The sequence below is a fragment of the Citrus sinensis genome, chromosome 5, assembly GCF_022201045.2.
Source record: "Citrus sinensis cultivar Valencia sweet orange chromosome 5, DVS_A1.0, whole genome shotgun sequence".
NCBI classification, from domain to species: domain Eukaryota; kingdom Viridiplantae; phylum Streptophyta; class Magnoliopsida; order Sapindales; family Rutaceae; genus Citrus; species Citrus sinensis.
In genome coordinates, this window is record NC_068560.1 from 19,753,097 (window position 1) to 19,770,242 (window position 17,146).

Below are 17,146 nucleotides of genomic sequence, written 5' to 3' on the forward strand. Positions count from 1 at the left end.
TCAAATATGATGGGAAAGTAACAAAATTGAGTAAAATAATTTTCAAACACCATGGCATTGATCACCAGCCAGAAAAGTTGGAACTTCTAAGTTAACAGCATAGCCTAATTAACTTCACATTGAAACAGGGAAAAAAAAAACTAGATTGGTTAGGAATACTTGTTGGCAGATTAGCACCTCCGACATTGACTTAACTTTCATAATGATAGGCATAATGGGACGGCGATGATGGAGGAAAAATGTAGTCAGATGGGTAGGTGGGATTATAGACATGCTGAGGAGGAGAAGAGGGATGATAAACATGATGTTGAGGGGAAGTGGGACGATAAACATTTTGAGGCCGGGAGGTGGGATGATCAACATGCTGGGATGGCGAAGGGGAACTTAGTTCGCTGGTTATGGGGCTTGCAGTGCAAACTTGTTGTTTGTCCACTCTAACCTCCACCAATTCCTCTTCCTCAAACGACTGGAAAATCGGATGCAGGTATGCATCTGCCAAGTATGCCTTTAAGTTTATTTCAGGTTCTGTAGTTCGATCCAGTCTGTCTTTAGCCATTGCCTCCTGAAGAAGAAAATAGAGGAACATAAAGTCATTGATAGGCATAATCATGTTCACCTATGCTTTCAGAATCAGAAGATTTTTGTAACTTAGGCAAACAGTGTGGATGTTAAATCTGTAAGTAGCCTTAAAATCGGGGATGTAAAAATGCAAAATTTTAATCTTTCCTACTTCTCATAACCTACACAACTAAGTTGGAATTTTAACGTTAAAATTTCCTTTATACTTTAAGGCTAACAGGAAAACTTGAAACTAAATACAGGATATGGCCAACTTTACGACTAGGGCTCAAGACATCTGCCAAAAGAAAAAGCTGGGTGCTGAACATGGAGTAACGATGAAATGTGCTATGCAGAAGTGAATAATGTAATCAGGACAACCACTGGGTATCTTATAAGAGCAGTTATCAGAAAGATTTGTTTGGCATTAATCAACCGATTTTAAAGCATGGAGCTTACCTCAATTGGGTACTTTCTAAATGCAGGTTCAAAGCGACTTTTGCAGTACTTGTGGAATGCTAATGTCAATATTGGCAATACAACAAGAAATGGAGTGGAATTAGCTGCCTCTTTTGTACTCAGCAGACCCAACAACAGCAGTTGAGATAGCAATAAGCTTGCTATTATGCGGCTATGAACATGCGGCCAGAATGCACCAGCACTCTCATATTGTTGATTGTAGACATTGATTATCTGCACAATTGGGGTAGCATTTCAATGTTGTATGTAGAACAATGCTTACAAATTCACCTTTTATACAAAGCAATTACATAATGCAGGAAACAATCCTACAAACATATATTGTACTTGATGACAACAAAAGATTTCTTTAAATTATTTTTCATATTGATTAATTGCAGACAACCTTAAATTTAGGATTGATATTCTGAGTTCTGTATTGGGTATTACAACTAATATTTGGTTGTAAAGAATGCTAGATCATTAAGCTTAAGACATTCCAATTGTTCTGTTCAATTTATATACATTGTGAATAACATGCTTCAAGAAATTCATGAGCACAAGTCAGACAACCAATATACATCTTCTAAACAAAAATAATAAGCAAATAAACTGACCTGGTGACGATAAACCAAGTATGCTAAGCCAAAGAACACTAGCGTAAAAGGAAGAAGGATTGGTGTAATCACGGCATACACAATCCCCAAAAGAAAGTAAAGTTGGAGACTGGGGATGGTTTCAGGGAAATCCACGCTACCAGGATCCATAGCCTTTTCTCTGTCTCTCTCTGTCTTGACCAGAAACAGGTTCTTGAGATGAAAGATGACCAATGGCTTCAGTCGGAGAATCTCACTAGCAATGCCAGCCCATCCATCAACCATTATATATGTAATAAAGAATGTGGCCTTCATTGGTATGGACACCCCTATGGTTCTTGGAATCCTGCAAAAGGAAAAAAGAAAATTAACACACATTTAAACTGCTAAAGAAGCATAATAGCTGAAGTTTTACAAAAAAGAAAACAAATAAAATATGCTTATATTTATTTAGTCAAGAATAATATTGCGTAAATGACATCAGATAAACTTTGAGTTCTACTAAAACCACTAGGTGTGTAATAAAGCTCTATACGACATTGCGACTTTACACTACAAAGAAATCCAAAAATGATACAATTTGTTCATATGAAGGAAAAATCAAAAGCCGACTAAAATTTCTCATCCTCTCATGAATTAGTTATCTCTCATATGCCAATAATTCCCCCATGCTTATGCAATACATCAAGTATGATGAAGCCACTCTCAATTTAATTTCCTGTATAGGACTAACTTAAAACAATTGATCATTCCTTTAACCTACCGTGGAAGTTGAGGAAACTGTTATATCAACATACAACAGCATAATATGTAACATAAATTTTCAAACATGGAATATAAAACGTTACTGGGTGGGTGATTGATGAAGGAAAGAGTCCAATTGCTCGAATGCTGTTCCAGTTGCAATACTTCCCAAGAAGACGTTCACCAGCATAAAATAATAGTACTTAGCTGACGTCCTCCGTTCCAAATTTGATAAAGCTATATGTCCTTCAATCTTTGACATGATCATCAAAATTGTAGGAAGTATGTACAAAAAGATTTTAAGAGCAAGACCAGGAACAAAACCCTGAAGGAATGATTTGATGAATTTCCTGCAAAATAGTGGCAGTTATTTGTCTTTTTTTTTTTTAATTAACAGGAAAAAAAAAAATCAAAGACACATTATCTATATAGCCACTATGAAGGTGTAACATATGAAAAAGCCATACCACCACAATACAGCCTTTAATGAAATTAGCACAAGAAACCTTTTCGCATCAGCAAGTTAATCTTTCACAAAAAAAAAAAAAAAATGTAATAGAAAATTAGGATTAAGATTAGTTACTTACAATTCTATTACTGGCCTGAGGAATGGAGCAACTCTTTCAAGCCCCTCCAGATTTGCAAGAGATTGCACAAAAGCAATGGGTATCATATAGAAAAAAACTAAGGCAAACACGGAGACTGATATTATACATTTCCGGATGGTTAATGAAACAAACGGTATAGCCAAATTTCTCCAATAAATATCACGAGGTTCTGGAGCCCAACTTGTTAACCATAGAGTGGGATTCTTGCATTGTTGTGTCTGTGCACAAACAGCAGCCCCCCAACGTGATTTAAATGAAACAAAAGCAACTGGAAGAATAGATTTTGAGTCTTTCAGAATTTTTTGCCGCTCCACTGACATCTGAACGGGTACAAATGAACAACATACCTCTATTAGTACTAGTGAACCAAAACATGGGGGCAAGAAGCTATGTGTTGCACAGAGTTGATTAAACTAAAATTCAATGAAATTTTCAGATTTTCATTCATTTCAGAGTTTTCCTTCAAGTGATCCATGTATAAGATCAAGAAAATTGAGTAGTTGTAGACAAAATAGAAGTAATAACTTACTCTTTTCTCAAGCTCCTTCATTTGCTGCTTGTAGTAGTCAATTGCATCAACTTTTTTGCCCCAAAGGCCCAAAAATCCCATCTGAAAATGAGAAGCATTTGAAGCATCAAAACTAATAAGTACTAACAAATCGATTGGTAGCTTAGGGTTATCAAACAGCCCAAGGAATTATACAAGTTATATCCAAGTGACTGTACCATCATGTTTATAAAATTACTACCTTTGTAGTTGGCTTCTTCTCTGGATGTCTCTCAAACTTTAGTTGGTTATAATCCAACCAATTCTGAAGCCTCTCTCTCTTTCTCACCAACTTGGCAAATTTGTTTGCATTGTAGACAGCCTGAAGTAAGAAAGAATACCATCATGAATGAAGACAAGACAAATTATTTTAATATAAAAGAAACTAATAAAAGGACTTTTAATGAGAAATCATTTCAATAAGAAAGGAACTTAATGAAAGTTCTATAACCTGGTGACAAAGATAATGATCAGGATGATTTGTTTGAAAGAAATGGTCTATAGTTTCTGATAACGATTGACCAGAAACATGTGGAACATTCCTGACCACCACCTGCAAGGAAATAAACAATCCAGACACTTTAAAGCACTTGTCAAAAATTATTGTGATAAACACTAAATAGATTTCAGTTTGAAGAGAATGTTCGGACATTAGTACTCAGATACAATCATAACCAAAACTGAAAATATGTAGAACCTATTTCTTTAATAAAACTTCCATTCGATTGTACACAAAATAAAAAGAGAAAAAAGCATTGAACGTAGTAGCTGACTATAAAATTTGAACATTATAAACTTAGAAAACACTTTAGCTCAAGCAAATGGAAACGTTAACAGAGTAGGCTACCTTTTCCACTGCTGGTAACTAACAATTTGCCGGTAAGTCTAAGAGTGAAAATCCTAGATCCTTATTTGGCATCCATTTGCCTAAATGTATTAAAAGGTTAAACTCCAAAAGGTACAAACTTCCAAAATGCAGATCATAGATGCATAATAAGATCTCTAAAGATATGAAAACAACAACGTGCAATTTTGACCGTCAAACATACATGATGAACAATCATATGACAGTTGGATCTTGATTTCTAGCATTCATTAAAAGCTCTTCTTGGGTCAATTAAGAAGCAATAGGTCAACTCACGGTGAACTGTTCTGCACGCCTTGCTTGTGAAGCCAAGAAGCGCAGCCTCATTGATGCTACGATATCATATTCTTTGTAAAGCATGAAACAAATCCATATGGTGAACAGGTATTCCAATCCTATATGGACAAAAAACCTGAAATTCAAACATAATGCTTCTTTAGAAAATTGATATGGTATACAGCAATAATTTATTGAAACTTAAATGGCAAGGAAAATGATACCAGCATAAAACAATATTGTTCCCGCATTTTAAACTAGAAACGTGTCAACAAGAAGAGTTTTTCTTCCACAAAATGGTGATTTGACAAGTTCAGATTGTAAGAGTAAATGATAATAACGCATCAGGTAAATAAATTTTGGTTCTACATACTGTACAATTATGTTTGATTTGGGAGAATCAAAGTTACCTTATGGATTTAGGGCGAACATTAGATATTGAAAGCTTGTCAATATCACTCACAACCAATTCTTTCCTCAAAAAGAATAGCGTTCCACTTGATACATTGACTGGAATAAGGACAAGGAGTGCCACTATTGTCATTGGTACAAAAATCTTTAGGCTGTCAGACCAAACAGAAAAGACTAATTATAACAACGAACAATGACAATTAAAGCCTCAGGCTACTCTTAAGTTACAGAGTAACAGCCAAGTTTACAATGTAATAGACAATATAAAAAATTGTCAAGAATGGGCCAACACTTGATTCAGGTCCTGTAAATTCACTTTTAAACTCATTCCTCAACTAAATTTAGCTCCAATTTGAATTAATGCTCCCACTAAAAGGAAATGCAAACAGAAATAGTAGACATGGAAGCCACAACCAGATTGATCAATGTACTCATACGGAGTATTTGTGCCGTCTCATCCTCAGGTTCTATAGAACTGGCTAGTTTAGCAATTCCAATTTACAATAAAATTTCCTAACTAACATAGCCACCAGGTGAGACAACACTTTAGTAGAAAGCATCCTTTGATGATTTTTTTTTTGGGGGTTTTAAATCCATCCTCCAAGATTATAAGTACACATCATCTAATAAGCGCTCATAAAAAATTAAAGAGGATACACATAGTAATAGGAGAAAGAAACAGCAAACTGAACAGTGGATTAAAACAAAGACATCGCGCCAAACTTTTAGCATGACTTTAATCATTCCAAGTTATAATTTTTTTTTCTTTTTGGTTACAAAGGTAAAACGGAGCACTTGAAACCCTACAGATTAAAGGAAATAAATAATAGAGGGAACAGAGGCTGTCCATAATTCATAGGAGGACAAACTATCACAACACAAAGATTCAGCAGAGGTTTCCAATTAAACCCATTCCAGAGTACAAAAGCAGCAGAAGTAATAATATTATACCCATATTGCATTAAATAGCATGAACAATTGTACACTTGCTAGGATGGATACTGAAGATTACCAAAAAGTTCTTCAATTTTGTGAAGAATCAACCAATATCCAGACCAAAAACGTACTAAAACAGAGTAAGAAAATTAAGTTTCCCACAGTGTTTTAAGCTACTAAAAAAGTTGAAAAATTATATTTTGTTAACAAAAAGAGAAGACACCCGGAAAGTGAAAAGGCAATGAGAATCGAATTATAACAAATGCAGGAAAAGAGAGAGAGAGAGAGAGAGAGTACCCAAGAGTGTAAATTCTCAAGAAAACAGCAGAGTCGAGGCCAGCATGATTGATAATCTCAGACTCAGTCATCTTTAAAGCCTGAGGCATCCAGTTCAAGAAAGTAAGATATGTCTTGAATTCCAAATTAACGAACTTGCCCACAAAGTTTCTAGACCTCCTCGGGCTGCTTCTAGCCCCATTGATGTACCACTTGGGAAAGTAAATTCTGTCATTGATGGGTTGAATTCTCAGCAAAGCAAAAGCCAACAAGAATGCAAAAGCAGATAGTATGTTGATCAATGCAGACACCCCAATATCACCAAGAGTAGCCATTGGAACAAACAGAAACAACAAAGAAAGAAGAAACTAGAGGTTATCTGAAGAATGGTTTGAAGTAACACAGAAAGGAAAGAATATTTTTTCTGTTTTTCTTTTTTTAATTTTTAGTTTTTTATTACAAGAAATTGACAAAGTTGGGGTGCAGTGGCCCTTACTGCCTAATGGAGTTTGATATGTTAAAAGGGTGTTACCCACTTTCCATTCTTTTTTCATTACACCACAAGTGATGTGTTTTTTGTTTAATGAAAAATGTTTTGTTGTGTTGTCTCGTTCTGGTTTCCTTCGGGATTTGGAAGTATTTTGACTAGCAGAGTTGTTCATGACATGTGCATGTGAAAAGTGAAGTCATTTGTTATTAATTTTTTTGTTCTTTTTGGGATGAGAGAGAAAGGAGGCGGTGGACCTGCGGGTAACTGGTATTGCTTATTGTGCTTGCCGATGCTGGTAATCTTTTGTTCCCTGTTGAAGCCATGTGGCCAAAGAATGGATTGATTGCAATGAATCCCCTGAAATGTATCATAATGCTAGAAGGATTCAAAAGGTTGATATATATTGCAATTTAGATGGATTGCATGGAAATACTCTTAAATTTAACTTAAAAATAGATTATTCAAATTGAAATTTTGAACTCCAGTTGTTTAAGTTTAATGAAATATTTCAAGTACAACCATCTAACCATGAGTTTAAGCTGTAAAATTTTAAATTCTCAATCCTACGCTAATATTTTTACTATTTTTAATTACTTTTACTCTCGTTATAAATAGTTTTGGATATTATATATAGATTATGTATATTATAAAATCTTTTAAATTAATATTAGTGTTAACCAACTTTTTTTTCTCTGTTTGAGAGTTAAGTTTATCAAATTTTAACTATCTTTTTTTTTATTAATGTGACGTCATTTTCATATGTATATATACAAAAAATAAACACATAATAATTTTTTTAATTCAACATGAAAAAGATATATAACAAGGTCGATGGGTAGTAAGTAGATAATGTTTAATATTTGACACCACATAACTTGATTATCTCAAAGAAAGAGTGGATTCAAATGCACCAATCAATTCTTAGTTTATAAATATAATATCCTTATATCTTGTTCTGATATTATTACAGATTCAGGGGATCTCGATGAAATTATTCCTTCGTACAATGATTCCAGCAATCTTTCACCTCCATCTTTTGCACGCGGTGGAAAGCTGGATGTAATCATGAAAGCATGCCTACGTTACCGCCTTAAAATCAGCAGATCCTTTTAATATTTAAATGCCGTTTTTGTTTTAATTTTACTTTGCATGAAAAGATTTCTCCCTTAATCTCTCCTTAATTAATTATGATTAGATTCTTTTCTACGAAAACAATGCGGAACCCAATTCATAAAACAATCTTAATATTTATTGCCACAGTATCATTTATTAGGTTTATTTAAAAAAAATATTTTTATGTTATGCAAAAAGCCAAATGCGGTGTTTTCCGTACTTGAAGTAATAATAATAAACAATATGATGCTAATTTTATTGGGTTTAAATCTGGAAAATTTACGAAAATAACTATAAATATTTTGTTATTTTCACAACTAACCCTCTCAATTTTTTTTTTCAACATTAGCCAAACACAAACTTTTCTCCCCAAATTATCCTTTTTTACAGACCAAAAGCAACAATATTTCTCCCATATCGTCAAACCAAACGCAACTTTCCACTCTTGAATCATCAACCAATGACGACGGTAAAAGACAACGGTAAAAGTGAAATCTGATCATAATCTATCCGAATTCAACACTAATCGACATCACTTAGTGATATGATTTATTTTCTGAACTTGCTGAACTGAGTCGTGGGTGAATCTGGCGACAGGCACCTGTCGCACCAAGCCTTGGAGATTCATTAAAACTGTATTAATTTGATCCAGATCCAAATAATTTTTTTTTTATAATTTCAGGCTTAATGGATTCAGTTGTACTTGGATTGTGTTACGATGGTTGGTGAGAGACATTAGAGGATGGGCGTATGGAGTATGTGAATGGTAAAAATCGACCTTTTTTTGTTGGGAAAAATTTTCTGTTTGATCAGTTATTGGCAAGAGTATACGAGGTGTTACAAATAAACCCTAATGAATATAGTATCCCAATGAAGACAACTTTAAGGTCTAGTAACACATTATATCGTATATGTGCACTGCCCATTGATATATTTGATGATGAAATGGTGAGGGTTGTGTTGCATATTGCATCCGACGTAGCCAATTTTGGATGCATTCCTATGTTCGTGACCACATCACCTCGAGTTCCGAGCGAAGGTATTGAGCCACATGTCGATACAGAAATTTCATTTAGAGCAAATATGTCTGGCCTCGATAATGATGAAGAGGTGTTGCCAAGGACAATATCGCTACAGCAATATTACTCTCCAATCCACGACAATTATGACAACATTGATGATAACGGCGTTACGTTAGAGGATGTTGGAGCAACGATATTTCCAATAATGACGTCGTTGGAGCAACGGTATTCTCCGTATCACAACAATGATTTTCGGGACAATGATGATTTTCATCATGAGACAGAGGGGGATAATGTTTGTGCAAAACCTTCTAATAATACAAGGGGCACTCGTTTCAATAATGATGGTGATGATGGAGGAGCTGGTCCTTCGAATGTTCCGTCGTTTCAGCACGACGATGAGTGTGAAGACAAATGAAAATAAGAAAAATGACTATTATTATTCTAAAATCTCATTTTAAATTAATGAAAATAAGAAAAATGACTAACTTAGGTTTTGTTGAAGGTTGTAGATCATAGATCGGATGCCGGTGAGAGATGGAGCCACCGCCGATGAGGGTTGATGTCGCCGCCGATGATGGGAGTTGGATCGGTTTGGGAGAGATGAGTGAAAGGGAGTGTTGGGGGAGAGATGAGGGAGGGGTATTTTGGTCTCAAAAGTTGTTTTATGGTTAATGTTGATAGAAATATTTTTGGGGGGTTAAGATGAAAAAAATCAAAACTTTAATGGTTATTACTGTAAATTTCCCTTTAAATCCTATATTAAATAAGTGCAAGAAAGGATAGTGTATAAATAAATAGACTCACACACACTAATCTATATAATTTAGTTAAAAGAATTACTTACATGGATTAAACTGTTCTTCTAAACCGTTTAAATAATTAAAATAGTAAACAGTTTTGTGAATAAATTAAGCTAGGGTTGATATTTTGTTAGGAGTATATAAAACGCAAACAAAAAAATTTGGTCTCCATTTTGGCTATCTGCCAACTAATAAGACAAGACTCATAAAATGTCCATATTATGTCTTATGCTTCAATTTGTCAATTTTTTTTTTAATATCATTTCTTTATTTCGAATAGATATTGTTAGTTAGTTATTTATGCCATAACACAGCAGCGAAATTGAATCATCGAATGAAGCATTATTATTAAGCTACAGCTTTTAGTAGTGGTACATGACTTTAGAATTAGAAAACACTAATTATCGTTTCATTGTAATATGTCTATGACTGTATAATGTTATGCTTGGGCTATAATCTTGTTATGAATCTATCAATTTACATAACTTGATAACTTGACAACACGTAACCCACATAGGCTTGTCATGACTCATGATAAGATAAAATTATTTTTAACAGCATCTAAAGATTTCATTGAGTGGTTTTAAATAGTTTTATTTAATTAGTCACTCAAATTTTAAATCTTAAAGAAATAGGGACTTAAAAAAAATGATTTAGGCAGGTAAATCAAATAATGGGCAGTTTTTAAAGTTTATAGTAATCACAAATTGACAAACAAGTTGTTGCAATAGGATGTGGGAAAGCTCAGCGTCCTTATCATTGGTGAATGGTGTGACTACAGATTCTATATATCCGTGACAAAAAGTTAAAACTATATCTTTGTTTCTTCTAAAGCCATTTCCAGCATGTTCCATCAACATGTGATGACAGTCTGTCAGCATTTCCAAATAGTCGAAATTATTCGATCAATCAAAGATAAGTTCACAAATACATTCTCAAATTTTTACAAGTTTCTACGTTTCTTACAATTTATTCCATACAATTGCATTACAGTCAACCAACAAAAAAAAAAATAAAGAATACTTGATACAACAAGGACACCACTAGCATGAGATATAAAAGAAAACAAAATATGAACCAGATTTAGTCTTGATTGCTATTCAAGACGCGCTAAATGGTACAATCTGGAAATGAAAATGGTAACTGCTGGGTGCCACTAAAACTAATATCACAGATACAATAATGTACACTACTCCGAAGAGCCGATGGAACAACCTCACGATGGCTTCAGTCCTTTCACCGCCGCAGCAAAAATCTAAAATGTCACAAACAGATACATCATATAATGCAATTCATATAGCAAGATTGTCCAACCAACTTCATAGTGATATGTTTGAATTTATAAGGAAGAAGTGAAGAGAAAGAAGAGATGATTTGGTTTTCTTAATTTCCCCCTTTTTTATTGAAACACTTCCGACTATATATAATAGTCTTTACAATACTGAAAATTAACAAACAATGCCAAAAAAAATAGGAAACCAACTTCCCACTTCGCTGAAAATCAGCACATCATGGGATTATTGAACAAAACCCACAACTAAATGTAACACGTGCATGCATGGCTCCATGAAGGATGGCGTGAATAATGGCTTGCATGGCTCCATGAGTAATGGCACGTATCACATAGTTAAAGAGATACCACTTGGTGAGAGTGTACATACCCTTGATCATTGATATTAGTTCAGTTATGCAAGAAATACCGTTTGCTATGTTTAGCAACTATTAAACACTCCACATAGCAAACATTAAATGTAGAATGCAAAACATGATTCAAAAACAACATATATATTACATTAAAAAATAACGTACATAACCCACACATACCACTTATTCTAAGATATAACCAATAGGCTAATCAAGCATTATACACTTACAACACTAGGTGAAGTAAGGACTACAACTTTGCTTCAATTCACAGTAGAATAGCTATTAGCTTTGCAAAAGTTCATATGGCATGAAACAAAGCAGCCTTGAAAGATTATTGAATAAAATAGGAATCCTTCCATATGTTTAGAAGAAGAGTTCTGGAGCAGTTGCAATCATCCAGTTGTTCCATCATGCATGGAGGTCCTACAATTGTTCTGATAAATCCTATGAGGTTTTTAGTAGAGACAGAGCACATTTTCAAGAACTTAGATAACCCACATAGGGATCAAGGCTACAGGACCTAAAATGTGAGATCAGCATCAATAATGATCTGAATCAAATTGGATTGATGTTAGATACTTTGATGGACTAAAAGGTTGTTGAACTCACTGCCACATAAAATCCATGTTAAGGAATCACCATGTCTATTCCAATTTTTTTTTTTTTTTGGGTTTTAATCTCATATATGTGTGTTTTTGCTCAAATGAACAAGTTTTCCCAAATAACCAAACAAAGATTAGAAAAATGATAGACAAATAGGAAAAGCTACATACTCTGGACGGCGCTCCAGGATCCTGTTTCAACTGTCCACGGGGTTGATCGTGGCTACTGCTTTCCTCATGCTCGATGAGATTCCTTTCTCCGTTCTCAGCCAATGCTGAAGTTCCCTGGTTAAAGGCATCACCATCTGAAGATTTTTTCTTTGATCCACTTCTTAAGGCATAAGGTTTTTCATCTTGCATAACATTAGTGAGGAGATCTTGGTTCTTTTTATTGAACTGTGTTGCTGCTGCTCGTGCACCAGCGATGGCTGCATTGAGAGTGGATGATTTCTCCACTGCAGTTGATTTATTTTCGGGGAAATTTGTACACATAGATCCTGGCTTCAAAGAAAAAGGATCTTGTGCATCTGGAAGTGGAAACTTCACAGGCAGTGGACCTTTAACAGGGGTAAGACCCCTAACAGCAGCTTCATACACCTGTGACAGGAATAGAAGTCAGTCCCTGTTTAAACAAAATGCAAGAGACACAGGCACCGAATTTTTGCATCTCATGTACCTTCTTTTCCAAGTTATAAACACCCTGATACCCTCGCATTTCAAATGGAACTAATAGTTTCTGCATTTGTTTGAGTCAGAAACGATTCATCAAAAGTTCAATGTTCATCAAATGGTAATCTATAGCAGGGTGAAAGCACTCACTTGAGGATTTTCACAAAGCCAGCAAAAATCTGTTTGTGCTTCTAACCTCACCTGTCCCACAAAATTGGTATAAATTAGTCAGCATACTCATTGTACATTATTAAGTTGATAATATAGGGAACAAAATGATCAGGGGAGTAAATAGCTAACCCCTTCAGGTACCACTTCCCAGCTTGCTAGTTCTTCGCAGCGAACGCAGCCGACTACTTCAACACACCCTACATATTTAGATATGTCAAAAATTGGAAAAAAAAAAAAAGCAATACTATTGTCTCTATAATTTCTCCAACGTGATTTCCATTCTAGCTTAATATTAAGAGGAGCCATAAAACACTCAGGACCGTCTCTCACTTGAAATTGGAAAGAACTTCAATAATTTGGTAAAACAACTACATTACACATTTCCACTCACCTCATACTCCATCCAATTTCTCTCTGCAAGCAATGTCCTGACTTACCGTGACTTTTGCATATAGACCATCAGAAGGATACACACATAACACAACATAGAGAGTGAAAGCTTGTGTGAGATTATAAATGAAAATGAAAAGCAGCTAAGTGGACCCAATAGTCCACCAAATTCAAGTCAAACTTGAATCTGAGCTTCAAAGCTTTGTTTAAGACCAGATATTGTTAATTTTCACATCTTTTGCAAAGCTAGTGGCATCAATACGATAATTAGGTGACAACTAAGAATCCGTTTGACTTAGCAGTTTGGCAAGCCGCGGGTCTAAAAGTGTTTGGTAAACTTGCAGATAGCTTAGAAGTTAAAGTGATTCCCACAGTCATTTGACTAAAAAAATCACTAAAATTCTAAAAATCTGCTAAGGAATGGAGCCTCGGGAGCTCGAACAACGAGGGCGTGAATTCACCACTTGGCGACCGTGATGAAAAACTCAATATCTTTACTATTTTCATCAAAACTGTTTATTTTCATCCAAATTTTTCACATTTTATTTTGCAGCAGCTGTGGCTCGAAGTCTAAAGCCTACCTACATTTATTCTCGAATATTTGTAAATTTGTAACATGAAGAAAAAATTAGCAAAATAACGAGTACCTAAAAGTCTTGAAACTGGATAATGTTGGGGAAACTGAAGATCAGTGATCCCATTGACTGCATAAATTTCCCTGTAAAATTCTTCCATTGCTTTGATGGTAGCTTCTTCGGGAATCTTGCTAGCAGCATGAATCCATAGACGGCCTTCACAGTCACAAAGACAATATAAATTAATTATTTAATGCCGCTACTATTTAAACAAGTCTTAACAACAATTAAATAATTAATTACTTAATTAATTATTAAGAGTATGAGAGCAAATTATATTTATATACCTCGAAGAGGAGCAGGCCAAGACCTGCCTTCAACGCGCTTGATCCCGTAAACGAGGAGTGAAGCCCATGGTTGATGCATCGTCAAACATGGGTTCGTGTAGTTCCCTTGCTTTCTTACTCCTCTCATCTCTTTCTCTGTGTTTGGTTCCCGGGAGAATCACTCGGAAAATTTCACACTACTTGTCTCCCAGAAGGAATCTGTTCTTTTTCCTTTAAACTCGCAAGGCTTATACATTGTTTAAATAGTCACGTGCAATAGTCACGTGCAATAACAGACGTACACGTGCTAGCCCCAATCATAATTAGAGCGGATAAAATTTGAAATTTTGGTAAGAATAAATGAGTTTGAGTCAAAAACATTAGAAAAAAACTCTTCACTAAAAAAAAGCTCTTTTTATTCATGAGGTTTGATATAATAGTTTATTTCATTTTTATTTTTTTAAATAATAACCTATTTTATCATTCTTTTTCAAACAATAGACAAAATGGTCTTTTGTAAATTTATAATTAGTTTACTTTACAATTAACTGAGGACAAAATAAAATTTTTCAGTTAAATAAATACAAACTATTTTAAAATAAAAATCTCAAGAAAAATAAATAATATCTAACTTTCTATATAAATTTAAAGTTCACATAAAACTTAATAAAACAAAAATAACACTAAAAAACATGCAATATATTTGTGTGTATGTGCATTCATTAAATATTTTTAATGAAGTCAATTAAATTTTTGAATAATAATTTTTTAAAATTAAGAATCGTTATCCCTATTAAGGTTAATGATAAGCTAAAAGACCAAAAAAAAAAACCATACACTCTAATGTAGTATGTTCTATTCTATAATATTTGTAAATATGTGTTTTTATGTATTTAGTGTGTATTTTTAAAACTAAATAAAGGAGTGTGTGTTCATTTTTTATAGAATAACAGTATAATTGATTATTTATTTATTATCTTGATCATATTAAAATGAAGGACAAACTAAAGGATTAAAAAAAAAAAAAACTCATTCTAGTGCTTGTGAAATCTATGTTTTTCTCCTTTCAAAAAAAAAAAAGAAATCTATGTTTTTCTTTTTTAATTTTGTCTTAGATATATATTTTACGGATTTCATATTATTTAGTGTTATTATTGTTTAGTCATTAAGTTATCCTCATATTTTAAATTTACACCCAAAGGCAGATATTTTTTAATTATATTTGAGAGTTTTATTTTAAAATAGTTTGTATATCCTTATTTGAAAATTTAATTTTGTTTTCAATGAATTATATAGTATACTAACAATAAATTGACCGAAGAGTGTTTTGAAGAAAGACTTTGTAAATTAATTTTAAATTGAAAACACAAGTATAATTTAGATTCTGCCAACATGAATTAGTTTTGGTTAACTGCTTAATAATTATATCATTAATCAAGTAAATGAATCAAGAAATTAAACCCTTACTCGACAAAATAAAAAAAAATCATGTTGACCAAATCAAACTCATATAATAATTGTGTCAACTTTTATGGGAAAAAACACCTTTTTCACTTCTAAGGTTTGATGTAATAATCAATTTCATCTTTATTATTTAAATAATAGCTCATTTCATTCTTATTTTACAAGATTTGATGTAAATAATATTAAATAGGTATTAAGTGAATTATTAAGTTGTATTATATTGGGTGATACAATTACATGATTATTAAATGAGTGTATTAGATCACTCATTTATTTTTTATATAGTGTTTCAATTTTAATATTTTGACACGAATATAAAATGAGCTGAATTTGAGTCCGCTTAAAGGTGAACTCGCTTCAAAATGAGTTTTGTCGTGGTACTGATTCTTCATCTTTTCTGGTAACAGATTTGAATAAATAGAGCAGTGGACCAAGAAAAGAGTTTTAACTCCAAGGAATTCCTTATGTCAAACTCACAAAATTGACACGATACGAGCAGAACCAGTGACCTATTTTGCCACCACTAGTTATAATAAGGTAATTTATTGTGTATAATTTATTTATTAAATGGCTAACCCTATGTTACGATGGATGTAACATACACTCAAAAGTAAAAATATCTGTTAGCACCCCTACATTTTTATGGAAACTACATTAATCGAATTAAAAGAAATACTTTTAAATCTTAAAGAAGAAATGAGAGAAATTAAACAAGAAATAGGAAAGATAAAAATAGAATTATCAACAATTCAGATAAGCCGAAAGAAAAATAAAAAAGTTGAGAAACTTGAAATAATAAAATCAGGAATAATAGGGACAAGCATTGAAAAACATATGACAAAACCTCAACCAGAAAGTTATGATGACTGGTTTATAAAAACCCAGTATCCAAAAATATTAGAGGAATCAGAAAAGTTAAAAGCAGAGTTAAAAAGAGAAGAAAAGGGAAAAGAAAAATTAGAGATAAAAGAAAATACACCTAGTGACACAGAATAATGGAAAATACATTAGAAGAATTAACAGAAAAATTTAGTGATATTAACTTTAGTGATTTAGAAGAATTTGAAAAAGAATACCAAATAAAGATGAATGTCGCTGGAGGTCCAGAATTAAAACCTGATATTGGAGAACCTAGTCATAGATATGAAATAAATAAAAAGAAAAATAGACCTTTTTATGAATATCATCCGCCCGTTAAAAATACCCCTTGGAAAAAAGATTACCAACCTAATAATGACCATTTGATGCCAATAAGCAATGCAGGTGCATTTTTAGACTTGGATTGTAAAATAGACTCCCGAAAAGCTTTAGTAGAATGGGGAATGCAAATGAAATTATTCTTTATATTCAATGGATCCAAAGATGATTGGAATGTAGATACTGAAGAAGAAAAAATAAATATATTAACAGATATACTAATAGCAAGTTTTACAGGAAATGTATTTAATTGGTGGAAAGGATTAAGTGACGATACACAAAAATTAATAAAAGACTCAACCAAAATAGCATTAGGAAAAGATAAAGGATTAGGTATAGAAAGAATAATCGAATATATTGCTAGTGAATTCTTAGGAGAAGATTGGTTACAAAATACAGAA

The 17,146-nt window shown here is 33.2% G+C and overlaps 2 protein-coding genes across 2 annotated transcripts; both read right to left on the reverse strand.

Annotated features, from left to right (window-relative positions):
• Window positions 1-26: 26 nt before the first annotated feature.
• On the reverse strand, window positions 27-6,915 carry LOC102613628 (CSC1-like protein At1g32090). Its single transcript, XM_006471393.4, has 11 exons — window positions 6,298-6,915; window positions 5,064-5,216; window positions 4,654-4,789; window positions 3,964-4,065; window positions 3,715-3,834; window positions 3,495-3,575; window positions 2,945-3,285; window positions 2,462-2,707; window positions 1,635-1,959; window positions 1,018-1,251; window positions 27-562 (listed from the first exon to the last, which is right to left on the reverse strand). The coding sequence occupies exons 1-11, from the start codon at window positions 6,609-6,611 to the stop codon at window positions 191-193; spliced, it is 2,424 nt and encodes an 807-aa protein (XP_006471456.2). The 5' UTR covers window positions 6,612-6,915; the 3' UTR covers window positions 27-190.
• Window positions 6,916-10,581: 3,666 nt separating this feature from the next.
• Window positions 10,582-14,331, reverse strand: LOC102614228 (hypothetical protein). Its single transcript, XM_006471395.4, has 7 exons — window positions 14,106-14,331; window positions 13,831-13,974; window positions 12,923-12,990; window positions 12,773-12,823; window positions 12,630-12,689; window positions 12,125-12,550; window positions 10,582-10,959 (listed from the first exon to the last, which is right to left on the reverse strand). Exons 1-7 carry the CDS (start codon window positions 14,230-14,232, stop codon window positions 10,921-10,923), a joined length of 915 nt encoding a protein of 304 aa, XP_006471458.2. The 5' UTR covers window positions 14,233-14,331; the 3' UTR covers window positions 10,582-10,920.
• Window positions 14,332-17,146: the final 2,815 nt, after the last annotated feature.